Source organism: Eutrigla gurnardus (assembly GCF_963514095.1).
Source record: "Eutrigla gurnardus genome assembly, chromosome: 9".
Lineage (NCBI taxonomy): Eukaryota > Metazoa > Chordata > Actinopteri > Perciformes > Triglidae > Eutrigla > Eutrigla gurnardus.
Window position 1 is genome coordinate 14317973 of NC_139923.1, and position 19406 is coordinate 14337378.

Genomic DNA, 19406 nt, shown 5'->3' on the forward strand with positions numbered 1-19406 from the left:
TAATTTTCCTTTACTCTCGCTTACTGACCTCCCCCTTCCTCTCCCTTCCTCCCCCTCCCTCTGCCTTCCTCCCCTCCCTCCCCTCATCCCCATTCTCCATTCATGCAGGCCTGTCACAGCGATGATAATGATGACCTCCGTGTAATACTAGCTTGTTATTGGCCCACCGGCGAGGCCAGTGTGTACACCCTCTGTTGCTTTCGCTGCATTGATCATTGTGTTTGGAGCAAAACGGATCGCGCGCGCGTGTGTGTGTATGTGTGTGTATGTGTGTGTGTGTGTGAGTGTGTATGAGTGTGTGTGAGTGTGTATGAGTGCGAGTGTTGGTGAAATACAAAGAGCAGGCAGCCCGTCTGGGTGAGCTGCACAGGAGATCTATGGAGAAATTCACCTGAAGTGACCCCATGCTGTTCCTGTTGGTATTATACTGTTACAGGAAAAGGGGTGGGGCATAACTGGAAACGACCACTCTCTCTTTGTTTTACTGGAATATTATGAACTTATTTGGGAGAAATATTTAAAACGTAATGCCGTATTTAGATTTTTTATTTAACTGACTATGTTCTGCCTGCCGTTGCCGGTTGATGTAACACGACAGTCACTTCGACCTATAGGCTGTTTGAGACAGCAGCTGACAAACAGAAATAAGAGTGTCATGTCCTCACAGTTGTGTGTCAGGGCAAGACAAGGCCAACACAAGTAAGTGTGGCTTACATTACAAAGCATGTATGAATATACGGCACACATTTTACGACATAATGACAACATGAATAGTTTCAAGTACCAAATTCTTGATCTCACAACTGTGCACATCCAACATCTCAGTTTAAAGGTCCCATATTATGAAAAACCGATTTTCTCTGGTCTCTACACCTACAAACTGTTCCTCCCTGCCAACTCCCAGAATGAGGAAAACAAGCGACTCCTGCATGGTCTCTGCAGCCCACCCACTGGTACAACGGCACTCCTACAGGCTGTTCAGACTCAGCTCCTGTTGTTACGTAACGAAGGGAGTCATTTGCATAAGCCGAACTACTCTGCGCGATGATAGGAGATATCCGAGGCGAAGTTCGGTGTGTCCTGTGGTGAGATAGCAGCGAGATAGCGGTGTTTCACACAGCTAGACATGCAGATTGCTCTGTTGTTGGTTGTACAAATCAACATAAGTGCTTTTATTCGGTCCCAGTTACAGAAGAACAGAAGAGACCATGGTTGCATTTCATTTTTAATAACAATGTGCCGCCTACGGTTCGTGTTAGCTTGTATGCGTGTGCTAACCACTTCACATCGGACTGCTTCAGTAACGAGGGTCAGTACAAAGCTGGCTTTGCCTCGACACTGACCCTCGTAAAAGGATCTGTCCCAACCATACGGGACCAGCAACTTCACCTGAGACACATAGGCGAGCCATAGCGATACATCCACGTAAACATTGGCGCATGCTGCCGCTAGCGTAAGCAACATCCTCTCCGTCGCTCTCCAAGTAGGCGTTGACAGACAGAGCTCATAAGCATTTAAAGGTGCAGGCACAGAAAGCCTGTTCTCAGGAGAGCTCATTTGAGCAACTTTTAGACAGCTGAAATTCAGCACCACGGATGGGTTTGGGGCAATGCATATCAAAAACAGTGTTGTTGGACCTCTGACAGCTGTGTGGAATTGAGGGAAAACAGTATAATAGGGTACCTTTAAATGGAATGCCATCACTTATTAAGTATTAATAGATTTTTTCGGTCACTTGGACAAACTTTAAACACAACATTCACACACACACGCATCTTGGCCCAGTCCCAGTCTGGTGATGGTGCAGGTGATGAAAGGGGTTAATAAAAGTGTGATATCTGCTCGCAAAAGAAAGGAAAATGTATACATCTGACATCTGACACAATACAATATTCCTCTATTTTGCTTTGTGAAAATTATTTTTGAAAAAATGAAATTGACTTTAATATACAACATAATATGAAAGTGAAGGACACTTTATATTTCCTGGTTGTACTCTGATAGCATTTAAAGCCTTGCTTTGTCATCTCAAAGTCCCCCAGTGGGATATCAAAGAATTCCTTTCCCGTTGGAATGGACAGAATATGAGTCATGCTAATGCCATGTAAGTAGACACAGCCATAACAAAGAAAGAATGACACTGTAAAACTGCCTGGTGTTACACAGGTCGGAGCAGCGGCCCTTTGAGGTCACAGTGGTGGGAAAACACGTAACACGTTGACCTCGGCGTGCGTTTGTCTTATCTCTCTTTCTGTCCCAGATCTGTCTCCATTGTCTCTTGCAATTTAGAGCATTTCAATGACAGGAATCTTGTTTGGTTTTTTTTTTTAATAGTGGGGCCTGGTCGTACACAGATGCCAAGACATTCCTGGAGCTGGTAGTCTTTCCTTTTGGCAGCCCCGCACCTCCATCTCCTCTACTCTACTCTCCTTTCCTCTGGTTTCACTCCTCTTCCCTCCTCTTCGTCCTCCTCAAGGTGACTGTCAAGCAGAGCGAGATCGCGACGTAGTCGCTGTGTTTTTGTTTGTGCATCGACTGTTCCAAGGAAAGCCGTCCGCGGGCAGTACTTCACTATTCATTTCATGCGCCGACCTTGTTTCCCCTTCTGAATAAGCCACGCTCCTTCACAACCCCTATTTAGCATTCATGACATGTCAGGAATCTCGACTCCTCCGTCTACCTCATCCAGTATCTCACATCTCACTCGCACGTCACCATACCACGTCCATTCGTCGGCAATCATGTAGTACGGCAGTGTCACGGCAGTGATGTTGCTCAGATCAAGAGAATGCAGCGATAGCAGCTCCAAGCTTTCATCCAGCCTTTATGACTCTCCAACAGATGGCACTGTGAATCGCCCTATCGGCACAGGCCGGCTCGGGTAAACTGTGTGGTAATTAATGACATTCATAGAAAAGAAGATGACGGTTACATTATTGAGCTCTGTAGCTCTGAATTTCCTCTTAAACTTCTGCCTTAGTCTTACCTTACACAACGTTACACAGCTATTATATACGTGTGTATAAACTGTATATATGACATGCTTTATGTTCTATACATGAAGTGAAACATCAAAAACCCAAGTCACTATACACTATATTCCAGTTCTCTTGTGCTTTTTAAACATTTCTCAAACCTACGTGTGCATCTTCAGTGGAATACATTTCCAAACATTTTGTAGTGAGTCTCCAGTCAGGTTTAGGAAGCGAACCCATGTCAAATCTGGACGTGTGACACAACTTATGTGTGACGTGCGCTGCAGCGTTAGTGTCCGTCAAAATGTGTCCTGCAGGCATCATAAAGTGGTTCTTATCTGTCTTATCTCATCTTATCTTACCACAAATCTGGTTTGAGTCCATTTAACTAATGTGACCAATTTTGGTCTAATCTATTTCTGAGCACCAGAAAAAGATGACCACACCAGCTGTTACCGTGATACATTTAGTGTACTTTGCAAGACAAACTGACTATTTGGCTAATGGCTGTTCTCACACTCTTTTTCTCACTTTTTTAGTTTGCCTCTGTTACACTCTCCCCTGCAGCCCCCTGGCTGCATTTTAATCCCCTGAGGAGGTGGTCCCTCAATTTGGTCCTTGGTTATTTGTTATTTGTTACATGACTATCACAAACAAGTCAGTGTACACACTGTGTGCATGTTTGTTTGTCTACTTGTGTTTGTTGCAGTTTAGCAGTTAAACAGGTGGAGGGCAGGAAGGGTGGAAATACTGTTCAAACACCAAATATACTGTGGATAAAGTGCTTGTTCAAGCTGCATGGTCATTTCAATTTGTATTCAATGTCCCTTTTTGTTCTCACAGACCATCTCACCCATTTCATATTTTCATACTTTTTGATATCATTAATATCAGCCTCCCAAAATGTGTGTATTTCCCCCGTCTCTCTATTATAAATGTAATATCTTTACGTTCTGAGGGGCATTTTTCACTCCGGACCACTTTTAAACATAAATTGATTCATGTAAAAACCTTCTAGATACATCACAAATAAAGAAAATCATCAGTTGCAGCATTATGTAATGTATTTTAAAGTTTTTGAGGACACGTCCAAGAAAGACTTTTCTATCTTTAAATGGTTGTATGCCTGTTTATTAACATACAGTATCTGTGTGCTGTAATACATCTTTTGTATTCAGTTTGTGATTTCAGGTTTCAGGGGGAAATATACCAGTACAATATACCTACCTGGACTAGGGTTAGTTCTCATTGGATCTAGTTAGTTCATGAAAAAAAGGGGATCTCACATGAACAGATGTTCTTAATTTAAAATACCGTGTGCATTTCCAATTAACAAAAGTTAAAAAAAAAACATAACTCAGATAAAGCAGCTATACTTGAAAGCCACTTGCTGTCCGGTGCTCGTGACTGTGTCAGCCCTGCCTGTGACTGTCACATGTGTTGTCTGTGGTCGGAGGGAGGGTCGGGGACAGCTGGAGCATCACCTGTCGCTGAATCACATGCGTTTATACGACACAGCAGTGGTGACACCCAACTCCAGCATTTCCTACGCAGCCGGAACAAGTTAGCGAAGCACCCGTCCTTATACGATGCTCCTTCAGCAAATACCAATTAAGATAATCGTATGTAAACTGCAACGAATCCACACGAGGCAACCATATTGATTTTAATACAAAATAACAGCTTTTGTCAGCTGTAATGACTAATTACCATTTTATATGCCATTTCAGCATATAGAGGTGATATTATATAATGTAGCAAAAAGAAAGAGTCTCACAGATTATGACAAGCACAGTGAGAAAGTGTGTTAGACTGTCATCCATACTGACTGTAGGACTCATAAAGTGATATTTGCATAACAGACAGCACAACCTGCAGCCTTAACAAATAATCAAATCTATATTCCACTAAGTGAACATGTTGTTTTCCTCTCTTACTTCCCCCTCTAACACCTGCCTTTGCTGCCCTTATTTATTATCACACCACCTCTTTCACCTCCACCCAAGAAACACATCCACCGCAGCCGCCGACGCATCCATACTCATGCATTTGCACAATCACTCCCTCCCTCCCACATCCATCCGCACACAGAACACATGCACAATCAGTGGCGATAAATAAGCGCTGTGTGTTTGCAACACGCCCGTCTAATAATGTTTTTCCTGTCTCTCATTTGGGTCCCCTGGGCCGCTCCTTTCAGAAAGCACAGCAGGAGGAATTCCTGATCCATTTTAAGCTCCAACGAGAATGCTGATAAGTCTGTAGATTACTGCCCAACATGTTTATGATAGCCTATTATTCTCTAAGCTTTATCCGGGCCCAGCGCGTGCTTCGTCTACTTAGCGCAACTATTTAGGTCATGGTACAATCTCAGAGGAAAGCGCTGTGGATGGTGAAATATCAGGGAAGCTCAGCAATGGTGTCAAAATGAAGCAATTCCTGCTCTATCACACTGTAGCAGAGTTTGATGAAAGTAGTCTTTCAGTGTATCAGTGTTATTTATTACTGTAGTTGCACAGCGCTCTACAAAACTATACAAATATTTCAGTATTGAGATCTAGAAACTCGACTCGACTAAAAACTTTTCATTTTTTCTCACACATTTTGACATCGTTTATTATTCTTTTCTCTGACACATTGTGATATTTCAGATGCATGCTTGCTATTACATGTACAGCCCTGCCATAAAAGTGTCCAGCAGGCCATCAGGAACACACACTAAAAGATGGGGCCCCACCCTTAAGCCGATGAAAATGCCATAGATGATAGCTATCTGGCTGTGCCCTTCCAGAAATACAGCAGACCGGTCCGAGTTGTTCGCTATCAGCGGTCTGGTAGAGACAGGAGTCTGAATCTGTCTGTTCTGCCCGGTGCGTGAGAAGTTATGGCTCTTTGATGTGCTCTGCTGTTCGGGCTTTGATTTAATCATCGCCATCTTTATCATTTTCCATGGTTTCTTGAAGCCATTGGAGCCATCAGGGGCCATTGATTTGTGCGTGAGCGTGCTGAGTAAGTACTTAAGGAGGAAAACATAAATAAATCCCAGCCAAGTCTGTAAAGACATAGATAATCTCTTTGAAGTAACAAAAGTGTGTGTGTGTGTGTGCGTGTGTGTGTGTGTGTGTGTGTGTGTGTGTGTGTGTGTGTGTGTGTGTGTGTGTGTGTGTGTGTGTGCGTGTGTGTTTGTGTGTGTGTGTGTGTGTGTGTGTGTGTCTGTCTGTCTGTATTTGAACGTCACCAGACAGTCTGCTGTCTGATCAGGTGGGGACATTCATGCATATTACACCATTGTTAGGCTGACTGCACTCTGCCAGAGATGTCTCTGTTGGGTGACACACCTGTATTTACAGTTAGGAAAGCATGTAAACAACAGCAGCCGAGTGTGTGTGTGTGTGTGTGTGTGTGTGTGTGTGTGTGTGTGTGTGTGTGTGTGTGTGTGTGTGTGTGTGTGTGTGTGTGTGTGTGTGAGAGAGAGAGAGTGTCTGTCTGCCCATTCCAGGATCATTTGGCCCGACAGCTTTTGTAATGAGTGGCTTTAGCAGGTAGACGGCGACTGGCAGACTACCGTGTCATTAAGCCTTGCACTGCTCTGTCATTGGGATTGCACCTGCGGTACATTAAAGAGGCGGATGGATGTGAAACAAAGGCACAAACGTGCTTTGTTTGTTTCATAACGCAGGTCTATACTGTACTTATGTTCAGAGTGTTTATCCCGGAGGCGTTCAGCTGACTTAACCTGTTTGTCTCTTGTCATCGTGTTGAAATCCAGGTCCATCAGATGGATCACAAAATGGACTCAGTGCTGCGCGTCCTGTTGGAGCAGTTTCCCCCCAAGCCAGAGTTGACGTCCAAGCCCTCCATACGGAGGGTGACCATCCAGAAACGCATGGGTGCCAGCATCGACGATGACCTCTGATGTCGCCGCTCCACTGGAATGGTGTCATCATCATCATCATCATCATCAACAAAGAAGAATTAAAGGACCAGGAGTTCACAAAAACAGCCGAGCCCTCAACATGGTGGGCCAGCCTGCAAATAATACAGAGACTCAGTCTTTCCAAAATCCCCCCCCCACCTCTCTTCCATTTTGCAATCCCAAAATGTTCTCATCGACTTTTGACCACTGAGAAGAGAACTTTTAATTGTCCACTTAACGCCGCATTGCTCTGGGACATGAGGACAAGAGCACCACTGAGGGTGAAGAAAGAAGGCTAACTGACCTCTTCCTTCTGAAGATTGTTGGCCCTGTTTGGCTCTTTTTCTTTTCTTTCAAGCAGCGACACACGACATGAGTTTATATCCTTACATTAGCCTCATAATCACACTGCTGAGATAATGTTCATTGATGTGCTGCCTGGTCACTGAGCTGCATTCCTCTAACTCCAAATATTATTCCAAAGCTAACTAACCCAGTAATGAAGTCATAATGCAACCAAAGCACTCAAGTTCCACTAAGACACGGAGAAAAATCTGAGTCCAGCCGTGGCATTCCTCAAATCCTTCTGATTATCTTGGCACCATCGGCACCAAGTACACAACAGGGTTATTTCCACAGCCACAGATCCACCTAGACTAACTGTGCTTAGGCTGCCATGGGTGTTTGTTAGCAGTGATCGAATAACACAAGGTGGGAGGGCAGGGTATCTGTTGACTTTGCTCTGCGTTGGGGACTGGAGAAGAAAAAAAAAATGGTGAGTAGCTAACAAGGTGCTGATTTTCAGCTAGACTGAAGCTCATGCAAATAGACAAACGTGATAGTGACAAGGTTGCGTTACAGGAATACAGTACAAAGTCAAGGCATGGTCTCCCACTAAGTTTTTTCACTGTGAGATTTCATGCGTATATCGATCAAACCCTTTCAGCAGCACCACTACTCACTCCTACTCACTAAATATCCTCTTACTCTCTTCAGGGGGCTCACAAAGCTGTGTGCAATGTGAAATAGATTTGCCCCCATTAAAGCTCTGATTATTTATTTTTGTCTCCGCAGAGCTAATTAAGGGCAGAATTCCTGGTAAGGGGAGATCGCTCACTGCGGGCGTCTAATGAAAAGAAACGCTTGTAAAATGTGCAGGATTTTAACAGTAAGCTTTGAGGAGCAGGCGCGCTAATTCTGTGTGAAAGCTTTGGAAATAGCAGCGTACCACCGAGAGCACATGTTTGAAAATAAAGAAAGACAATGCTCTCATTTTGTTCCCATACTCGTAGTATTTATCTGACAGGACGCCGAGGCATGTAGGAAGTAGAAAATAGAAAATAACTCAACTATGTAGCTACTGTATGAGAGGCCTCCCGTAATTATAGCATGCACATTCCCAAAGAGACAGACACACACACACAAAAGAGGGGTGAACAAGGGAATGGGAAGGAGGAGAGGCCTTCTCCCTGCACCAGTGTATATTTTCATATTTTTGCAGTGGTTAAAATAGATATTATTTATCTTACATTAAATAAAGTGGTTGTATTTTAAAGGCACTCTAATTTCTTTGTGGCAGACCTTGATAAATATCTGCCGATCTATTCTCCTGTACAGTTTTATAAGAGATATAAATAAGAACATTGCCTTATTGTGCTGTATTTATTACATTGTGGAAAGATCAACCATGTCTGTTTGCTGGAGCGATGCGAAAGGACGAGAGTATAAAGCTCCTGTTGTACAGATAAATGGAAATGATTGCAAATGATAAACGCTCACACCCCTCTGCACTGTAGCCCTGCTGTAAATAATAAAACTCCATTTCATTATGCTCTGGCCTGCTCTCTTGGCTTAGGAGGAATTTGATTACCAGCATATATTTCATAATTTGCTTTCGTTGGACGGTGGAACCTGTCATATAGATTTTCAGGGGGCTGCCTGTTTGAAGCGCGAGCCGAGCTGAGTCAAGGTAAGCCACGACTTTCCATCCAACTAAAATCGACTCCTCATTTCACTAAATTCCTTTCACACTGCAATCGCCACAAGGGGGGGAAGAGAAAGTAAAATTAACACGTTCACTGCACTTACTTTGAACCTCAGTATTCCATAACCCATTGAACGAGGCACGCAGAGGGAAAAAGAGAATACTGCTGCTCATATTACCACTCAATTATATATTTGCCTTCAAAGGCCAAAAAACACTGGGGATGTCCCAAGATCAGCACGGTCCAGCACCGAGAGAGACAGAGGCGGGGGGGGGGGTTGTCTCCGGGGAGGAGTGGACAGGCTGGAGAGTAAGAGAGAAGGAGGAGAGGCAGGAGGAGGACAGCGGGAGCATAAGTGAGCTTGGGGAGGAGAGCAAAGAGCAGAGCAAAGCCATTTTCAATTAGCCAGAGAGACCACATGGGCCGGAGGGCCGCAGTGCACTGCTGCCTTTTGTCCTCTGGTTTCTATCACGGCTAGGGGATTTTGGCAGGGAGAGCGAGGGGTGGAGGGGGGGAGAGAAAGAGAGACCCCATGGCTACCTCCATCTGTAGAGGCCACTCTCTGTCACCCTGTGCTCCCCTTTCATCTCAAGACTAGACAGAGAGAAGAGAGAGACTCCCACTTCAAAAGGCAGTTTGATCTCGGTAGAACACAGGATCACAACCTAAAAGAGGATCTGAGGAGGCAGTTAAAAGGAGAATATAAGGGACACACTGTCACAGATGCCGGACAGCGAAATCTGGCAATCCCAGCGACTGTACAGAGGAGGAACTCCTGCTAAGTCACGAAACGCCGGCGTCTCTGAGCTCCGTCCATCGTCCGTGTCATCTTTGATCCGGAGCCCCGCTCAGAATAGAACAGGACTTCATTATGCGGCTGGAAATAGTCTAGTAGAGCATTAAGATCCCAGATCTAACAAAACAGACTCATGGTACTTTTACATCTTGCACATACAGTTATGAAAATTATAACATTAACTTTTAGTATTGGTTGTTTTCAATAACATTTGGCAGAATAAAGGCAACGTGCATTTCTATAGAATGCTGTTTTGTCCCAGTTTGGTTCACCAAACCCTCAGTCTCTTCCGTGTCTTTACCAGTTACTTGTGTGGTGAATTCAATACCTTATGTGACTTTTTGGGGGTTTTTTGCCCGCAGGCTCTATAATTTAATGTTACTCATCATTGGTTTGGTTTATTGTTGTTTTGTAAAGCAAAGTAAAGACCTGCATCCTGACTAAGGGGACATTTTAAAGTAGAAATAGCAGCCCTTTCACATTACAGACAGTCGTTTATTTAAAGTAAATTTAAAAAATCCACAGAAAAATGATCATCTGCGGTCTCACTTTGTGGAGCTTTTCAGAGTATTCTGTTTTGGGTTTACAGCCCTCAACTTCACTGTTTGGACTTACTCTCACTGCTCTCATCAGTATTGTCTTCAGATGCAGTGGCTGTTTTCAGTAAAAAAAAACAACACTGTACACTAACTGACCAACACAAACAAACTTAACGACTCGCTGGTGAACATAATGGAGCAACTGGTAGCTGAAGAGCCAGATTTTTTTCCTTCAGGATTGGTGGAGACCAAACCAAAGCAACGAGTAGAGTGAATATTGCACTTGATACATCAAATCTCCAAATGAATGCTAATGTGTGTCTGTTCGATGTGTTGTTAAGCTAATGTCTGCCATCAAGTTTATAAGGTCGTAATGTCAGTGCTGGGATAACAGCTTGTTGCACTAACCTAAAAGTCCAAATAAGTCAATGATTGCAGTTTTAAAGCCACTAAGTGATATTTCTATTGTTGATGACATCATCCTTTAAATTGATGGAGTAATATCTGTGTTTGAAGAGATATGATTTCTACTGCTTTTGCACATTTTCAGTTGGCCGATACATGTGAGAGCTTTTACGTTTCGCTAGAGTGGAACACTTGCTGTCTTGATAAAGGCAAAGGAGAGTTTTTGAAAATCAATTAAAAAGTTGTTACTTAAAATTCAATCAATTAAATGTAGGCTACTGTAGCCTACATTTAATTGACTTGTAAAAAGTTTGGACTGCAGTATAATGGTAAATGTTAAAATGTCAAAAATAGTGGACGACCCATGGGAGGTGGTGAAATTAGTATTTTTGTGGGGAAGATGAATGGTAAGATGTATGGCTAAACAGAAGTTTCATTTTTCCACCTTTGATGAAGAGCAGAACCACTTACCTAAAGTCTGTCTCACCCAGAGAGTCCCAAACAGAATACTGTTTTTGTCAGATGGTCTGAAGAGGATACAGAGCAAAAACGTAATGAAGATTAGACTATATGTCTCGTAGATTCTTTTCTTTAAATATTATGATTTATTTTTGTTAAAAAATAAAATAAAAAAAAAGTATAGTAAGCCACAAAAGTCAAATGTAGTATATAAAAAAGGGATAGCATGGCATACACACGGCAATAATAGTATAGCATGGTATAAAACTGTCATAAACGTAAAAAATGTCTTAGTAAAGTATGGCTTAAAAAAAGTCAGTATAATGTGCCATAACAGATCCCATTAAAAAAATCATAGTATGTCATACATACACTGATGGTATTGTGCCATAAAACAGGTCTTAGTATATGGTAAAACATTGAGAGTTATAGTATATCACATAAAAAGTCAGAGGCCACACAAATATCATCATCAGTAATAAGCCATTAAATAAAGTCATAGTATAGCATGTCAGAAAAAGGCATGAACATCATAGTAAGGTATGTTATCAAAAGTCATAGTGTTGTATGTAATAAAAACTCATAGATGCCACATGTGCTGGCCAGATCAGGAATTATGGGACTGGACACAGAGCACAATTATTGTGTGGGTGTTTTGTTCCCCAACTGCATATATGAAGCACATTTATTCTGTAATGTAATTCCCAGTACTTTTCTGTCTTTAGTATCAACTTCCAGCTTCGGACTGTGCAATAGAATATGAATGGACAGTGCTGTATCCGGTACCAATGGCTCTTTCAGGTCATTCAGCCTAATGAACTGCAGATTATCAATATCTCCTGACAATGAGGCAACTAACTACACAACAGTAGTGGTTTTACTGAATAAAAAACATGAAACATATAAATACATCTGTTAAGCCATATAACTCAAGTCAATTCAACTTACTTTAAAGTAAAGCGCATTAGTCTTCTTCAAACACAGAGTACATTCATGAACAAAATGTACAAACACTTTTACATGAACCAACAATACATTTCTCAGAATAATGTTAAGAAACACACACATGGACCTCAACAGGATTATATCCCCTTTGGGATTATCAAAACCATACATTTACACAGTTTATTGAAATAATCAAGATAAACCACTGTGAAAGGATTCCGACCATTAATGTGTACTGTATCACCACTCACTCCGACCCGCTTGTTCAGTCAGATATCACAAAAAAATAAAATAAGAATCAGAGAAAACGATGCGTAAAAAGTCATAGTATAGTAGCATGGATATGTCATAAAAGGCATAGTATTGTATACCATCAAAAAGTCATAGTATATCATGTCATACAAAATTCATATTATAGTATATAAATAAAATTTAAAAAATGTATAGTATAAAAATGCATAGTATGTCCTGAAAAAGTCATAGTCTCCGCTGGGTTTGGCCCACTGAGGCAGAATGTTAGGCATAGTGGACAGCTGCACCACGGAGCTACTGTAAGACAGAAAGGGGGGCTGTTATTTCAAAACAACACAACACACAAGCTTTGGATGTCCGTCCGGTGATATCTTTTTTGAATTGTAAACGTTTTTTGATTGAGAAACGGGAAATAGAAACAGAACATGGACAAAAGGTCTAAGGATGACTAGAATAGAAGTATAACACGTAACTTTTTTTGTGTGTGCCATAAAAAAAGTCATAGTATATTTTGTTGTTAAAAAGGACATATTTTTACAAAATGGGGGCAATGCAGAAAACTCTTGGGAACTGCTGAATTATTATTAATATTAATTGATTGGTTAATAGGTACATTCAAAGAGGTTACTTCCCTAAACAGAAGACACATGGAAGAATCAACCATGACTACATGCGTGTGTTGACTCAGCATGAAAAACATAAAATACAATAAAATAAATATATTTAGAAGATGATCAACAGGAGAAATAATATTTTAAGGCAATACAGATCTTCTGAGAGTTGTACTGCACTATTTTTCATTATAGATTTATATTTTGAATCGTCAGTGCCACCTGATTTCTGTTTTCCACCATAAATGAGTAGAAAAAAATGTATCAAATAATATGAGGATCCCCAGACCTGCTGCCTAATGTGTCACCCCAATGATGAAATAAAATCAACACCCTTTTACTCAAGCAAGACACAAAAACTAAGACTAAATCATAACCATTTAGATTGTAGCCTTCCTGAAATGAACCAGAAATGCCATATGTGTCTTTCTTTAATAGTGGACATGTAGCATGTTTAAAGTTCAAGCCATGAAAAGAAGTAATATCAGAGGAGCTGTGTTGAGTCTGTAGATGAACAAAGCCATGTGTGGCATGGGTGTTGGTAGGCAGGAGATCCACGAAACCAATCATTCTTGTTGCCCCCCACAAAAAAAGTAATATGTTAAAAGAAACTGCCAAACAGGCTCAGCTGGGAGGCCGTGGCTGGTGAGCGGGTGGTAGCTGTCAGGCTGTGAGGCCGTGCCTGCCCACCGTGGGGGTGCTTGGAGGCCACCTGTCTAGAGAGGCCCAGGCATAGAGGCCCAGCAGTGCTATATGAAAGCAGATATGGGTCAACAGGTGTGTGTGTGTGTGTGTGTGTGTGTGTGTGTGTGTGTGTGTGTGTGTGTGTGTGTGTGTATGTGTGTGTATGTGTACAGCATCAACCAAGATTGTCACAAACAATGTCAGCAGCAGCTGATGCCAGCCACTCTGTCAGGAGGTGTCCCTAAATAGTTGAGGCCGGCAGTTGTCTGGAGGACAGTTGGTGCAGCTCCTCGTCCTCCCCCACACCTCTTGACCATAGAATTTGTAACATTCCCATTTTTGGTGTCCAAGCATAAATTAGACTCTTCCAGTTTATTCAGATTTGATGGCTCAAAACCATCATGAAACACCTGTGATCCTACTAGTCTCAAGTCGTTATGTGCTACCAAAAAAAAAAAAAAAAAAGCCAGCTCTAGAACTGAAGGAGAGTTGCTTGGCAGAGTAACATTCAGTTTGTGTTATAGAATTATTGTTGGCTTATGATCAAATCATTTACATCCTTCATGATAAGGATGTGAAGGCTGTTTGGTATGAAAGACAGGTCTACCAAGGTCGACAACAAGAGACGTGAGCCGGAGCTTTTCATGTTGCGCCTAACAGTACCTCTTCCATGTCAAAATGTATGTTAAGCCCTCTCATTACTTAAGCATCGACGTGGTTTCCATGGCTGTGGGAAATACAGCAGCGGTTAACTTCCTCATCTTTAAAGGAACTACAGTAGTTGAGGATTTATTTTAAGGGCCACTCACCCCCCATGCAGACTTTCCCAACAGCGACAGATACAGTACGCCCTTTGACCCCTTCTTTGTTTTGTCGGAGCGGGGCGACATCACCCCATGGGATAACAAATCATCCAGAGGCCAGGAGGTTAGAGTGACCCCTCGTGACCTTTGGCCTGAGAAGGTTACCCTCGGACATATGGCCGTGGCTCGCGATGCTCCATCGCTGCCCGTGACCAGAGGAAAGCTCAGCATCCAAGAGCACAAACCGGCACTGATCACATCCAAAGATCCATCTGAGCTGCTCAGTTTCACATCCCGGTTCCAACCGATCATGGAATGCCAGGGCTGGCTGGGGGATTGTACAAGGTGCAGTGCAGTGAGCAGTCAAAAGCTGGAGGCTTCCTATATAGGTCATATTATTGGGGACTTTTCCCCCCAGACAGGGAGAGAATTCCTTGCTAGGAATTGGAAGGACTTCAGTGGTGCGCTGGGGTTTGGCCCGCCGAGGCAGAATGTTAGGCATGGTGGACAGCTGCACCACGGAGCTACTGTAAGACAGAAAGGGGGGGCTGTTATTTCAAAACAACACAACACACAAGCTTTGGAAGTCAGTCCCATGATATGTTTAGAATTGTAAAAGTATTTTTATTTTGAAAAAGGAAGTGAAAACAGAACATAGGAAAAAGGCCTAAGGATTACTAGAAAAGAAGTTCTGTCCAAACTGGTTTCACTATTACACTCGACTTAATACACATCACACAAATTCTCAGAAGTGAATAAAGAATTAGGTTTCAGTGGGTATTATAGTTATTTAAAGTCTTTTTTTTAATTACTCATATACACAGCAGCACAGCAAGGCAACTTAAAATCCACAAAAGAGCAACAGCGTAATATGCAGGGAGTCAAAATTGAAAACTAAGTGACAAATTGAATAGTGGGAAGCCAATGGACCAAATCCACTGCTGTCCAAAAGCAGAGGTAGGTTTTTTTTTTTTTTTTTATGGTGAAGAGTCTGCTTTTCTCATCAAGCCCTGTGTTGGAGAACATGTTCACTCATTCTTATGGCAGGAATCTTTTCAACACCAGAACTGAAGATCCTGCAGCGCAGAGGCCCCATGAGCCTCCTGATGAGGGCAGCAGAAGCAGGACAGAAAAAAACCCTCCAAACGACACGTTAGAGAGAAGTCAGGGTATACTCATATGAAACGTTGACGCCTTTATTGCTCATGAAGAGTGGAAAGTTGATGCATTTCTGGTAGCGATCCAAAAAACAGCTGAAGACAATTTTCCATTCTGTGTCATTTGAAGCCACAGTGTTCTCCTTGTCATTGGCTTCGACATTAGGGCAGGCCGGCTCCGTGGATGGGATGTAATTTGATGTGTACTGTGGTCAGTGTTGTAAGATGTATTTTGACTGACTGGAATCATTACCACATACACTTCTGCAGATGTTACAAAGAGTTGCATCATATGGAAATATTTAGCTTCACGTGAAATTCTCATCACATCCGAACACACCCATGCTGTCATCATCATCTGTGTGAAAAAGCTCCTCTGCCATTTCACACACAGTTACTGAACATTGTTTATACGGTTATACCACGCAATTAATGGAGTTAGAAATGACTGAAGAGAGAACAACATTTGGTCACACGTTTAAGTGTTGAAATGATTGTGTGGGGATATGCATATAAGTCTACAGAGGACTGAAACACAACATTTCAACACACTGCTATGAACTGCTATGTAACACCACAGTTATACACACACACACACACACACACACACACACACACACACACACACACACACATATACACACACACACAATTGTATGAGCCCAGCCCAATTTATTTTAAAGCTGAAATGATTGGTCAATTAATTAATAAAATTAACTGATAATATATATATATATATATATATATATATATATATATATTATAATATTTTAATAATTTTAATCATTTATTGTGCAAATAATTTCAGACTGTTACAACCTTCTGACTTCCTGCTTATATTGCACACTGACTACTTTTGAGTTTGGTCTGAAAAAACAAACAAATTTAGGAAATTTTGGGCGATGAACTCGAAATATTTTTGGACAATTTTCAGATATTCTATAAAGTAAACACAAGAAAAAAATTATATTAATCTTAATTCAGAATGAAAAATAATGGTTATTTGCAGTTACATTTATTATTCTAATCTTTTATTTAAACGAGTTGTCTCATTGAGATCAAAATCCATTTGTGTAAGAGAATATAATCATTCACAGAATTAACATTAACAAACAAAATAGCCTATAATAATAATATACAACAAATAAAACATACAAATAATAACAACAAAATTACAATTTACATTTTACACATTACAAACATTACAAAAAAAAAAGTAATAGCAGTGCTTGGGTGTGATATTCTAAAAACTTTAAATGAGAGATTTCCTCTGCAATCATTTTATGATTTGTTCCATTTGTGGGGAAAAAAGTAGTCCTACAACAAAAAGGAATATAATTTTAAACCAGTTTGTCCACGTTTAAGAGATGGGTAGAAGTTCAACATCCTGCGGCCCGTTACAATGACTGTATTTATATGTGAGCCGAGAGCAGAAACTATTGCAGTAGTCATTTATGGATAAATAATCTCCAGTGTGACTCCATTCTGTTGGCTAAGGATGTTGATTTTGTATGCATTAATGACATTTAGTGAAGGAGGATATCAGACAGTCCTCGCCAGTCTTTAGTCTATCTTCCCCGCACAGATGTTCCAGCTGGAAGCTCTGCCTTTACTTCTCGGTCGAATGCATCCAAACACATCCTGGAGCATTCCTGCGGGATCACTGGGCCAGCCAGGTACCGTCCGCTGCTCGGGAGCGATAACGAGGAGAAGAGACTGCGAGTGCTCGCGTCCACGTCTCGCGCTGCGTGCTCGAGCTGATTTGCCTCGATAAAAAAAAGAAAAGATAAAGGCTCTTTGATAGGCTGCAGGTGCGCTGCTCTAATGAGCATCACCGCCCCCTCGACTTCCCTGCGAAAACGCAGGCGCACATCTGCACATCTGTCATTCGATGCCCCCCCCCTCCCACCCGCCTGTCACTCAGCCCCCAGCTCTCTCTCTCTCTCGCGCGCGCGCGCTCCGCACATCACACACTGCAGCATTTTGAGAGAAACCGAAGCGACGTCAGAGACCCGCTATTCAATGAAATAGCTCCGCTGTATTGAAACAGCTTCTCCCAATCCATTTGAGCTGTCCAAAAAAACATCCAAACCCCACCCACTTGGGGTATTCCGGGCAGGCTAAACAAACACTCGGAGAAACTGGGAAACAAAAAAATACAGTAATTGAGATGCAATTTGGCCTGCTCACTGACTGTTAGAGGCACATTAGAGAAAGAAGGAAACAGAGAGAGAGACAGAGAGAGAGAGAGAGAGAGAGAGAGAGAGAGAGAGAGAGAGAGAGAGAGAGAGAGAGAGCGAGAGAGAGAGAGAGAGAGAGAGAGAGAGAGAGAGTGTTTGTTTGTGGGCACTTGCTTTCCCCTCATTCAGAACCTGAGGTGCCAAGGGAATGACTCGATGACGTCAGGTTGTGGCTTGGGCAGGAAGCACGGGGAGGAACTTGTGACTTTATATTAAGTGCCGGGGCGGTTAACAGGAAAAGATAACCTGTTTCTGTTGATATAGCAAGGAAGTGTGAATTCTTGGCACATGCGAGATGTCGCAGAGAGGAACAGGCCGACGATGCTAGCTCCTGCGTCTCTGATTGACCGGCTCCCTGGAATTTCCTCAAGTTTACTGTGGTTTTGTTCGGGTGGCTGTGATGGAGTGTTAAAGGAATGCTATCAGGGACATCGCTGCTCTAACAGAGAAAGGTGTTTCTGAGCATAGAGGTGTTGTTGCATCACAGTGGCCATAGTGGTATCCGTTCTCTTGAATGACTAACCTTGTTATCTGTGGTCGTGTTTGTGATGCTTACGGGTTTAGTTGAAGCAGAGACTACAACAAGTAGTAGGACTCAGTGCTGATGAGCCTCCTGGAGAGAAATAATATGGAATGATGGTCTGTCAATGGGTCATATAGCTTTGCATGTCACATGTAAAGATATGGAAAACAAACCTTTACATTTCTATAATGCAGCAAATGTTCTAACATTTAGGGACTGTGTCAAAGTCGCACTGCTTTTCAGAAAGAAAAAAAAAACATTTAATGAGACATTTGTCAGACAAACCATATTCTGCAGTCCCTGTGTGTCTCACTGTTACACCAGTGTGGTTTGATTTCTACCACATGAAGAAATGAGAAAATACCCATGTTGCACTTGAGTAATACCAGTCTGTTGTCACCACCTATTGCTGCATGTGCTCACTGTATTAAAAATAATGCACACACACACACACACACACACACACACACACACACACACACACACACACACACACACACGACCTTAAAGTATTTTTAATTGTGAAAACCCCAATAATTATTATACTTACATGCAAACGTACTACATTTAATTTAAAATGTGCATTGAGTGCTTCTTATTCAGATAGTTAACACTGCTATATTGGCCGAAACACACATTTCCTCCTCTTCTGCTTGCATGCAATCAATCTCTCAACTAAACAGACACCTAGTCAGCCATTCAGCCAGTTAGTCAGCCAGTGAGCCACCGAGTCAAGCAGTCAGTCAGAAACCCAGACATCCAGTCAGTCAGTCTTCTGTTTGGGCAGGGTGGAGGCTCCTAGACGGGCTCTTTGTCTGGGCAGAGAAGCCCCAGACACAACAGTGGCCGGCCCGGGCCCCTCACAATGGCCTTCCACACAAAAGCCCACACACTGGGACAATGGGCCGGGCTCAGAGTGGGGGTGGACGGCTGAGCTGAGGTTACCCACCTGCACACTTCAGGACCAGATATACCAAAAAATAATTCAAGTTGCACTATTTTACCGACGATCGTATTCTGAGCTCAAAGTTACTGAATGTGACTGGCTGCAACAAGTGGTCTGCTTTCCACACTCCTTTTCATTGAATGACCAAAACATCAGCCTGCTCAAAACGC

At 42.3% G+C, this 19406-nt stretch overlaps 1 protein-coding gene across 2 annotated transcripts in view; it reads left to right on the plus strand.

The window, feature by feature from the left end:
* Nucleotides 1-9270, plus strand: part of kcnq1.2 (potassium voltage-gated channel, KQT-like subfamily, member 1.2) — a 153507-nt gene extending 144237 nt beyond the window's left edge. For both annotated transcript variants that reach the window (XM_084018257.1, XM_084018258.1), the window contains one exon: nucleotides 6745-9270. In XM_084018257.1, coding sequence (XP_083874383.1) covers nucleotides 6745-6891 — 147 coding nt within the window. In that variant the 3' untranslated portion in view covers nucleotides 6892-9270. The remainder of the gene's footprint in view (nucleotides 1-6744) is intronic.
* Nucleotides 9271-19406: the final 10136 nt, after the last annotated feature.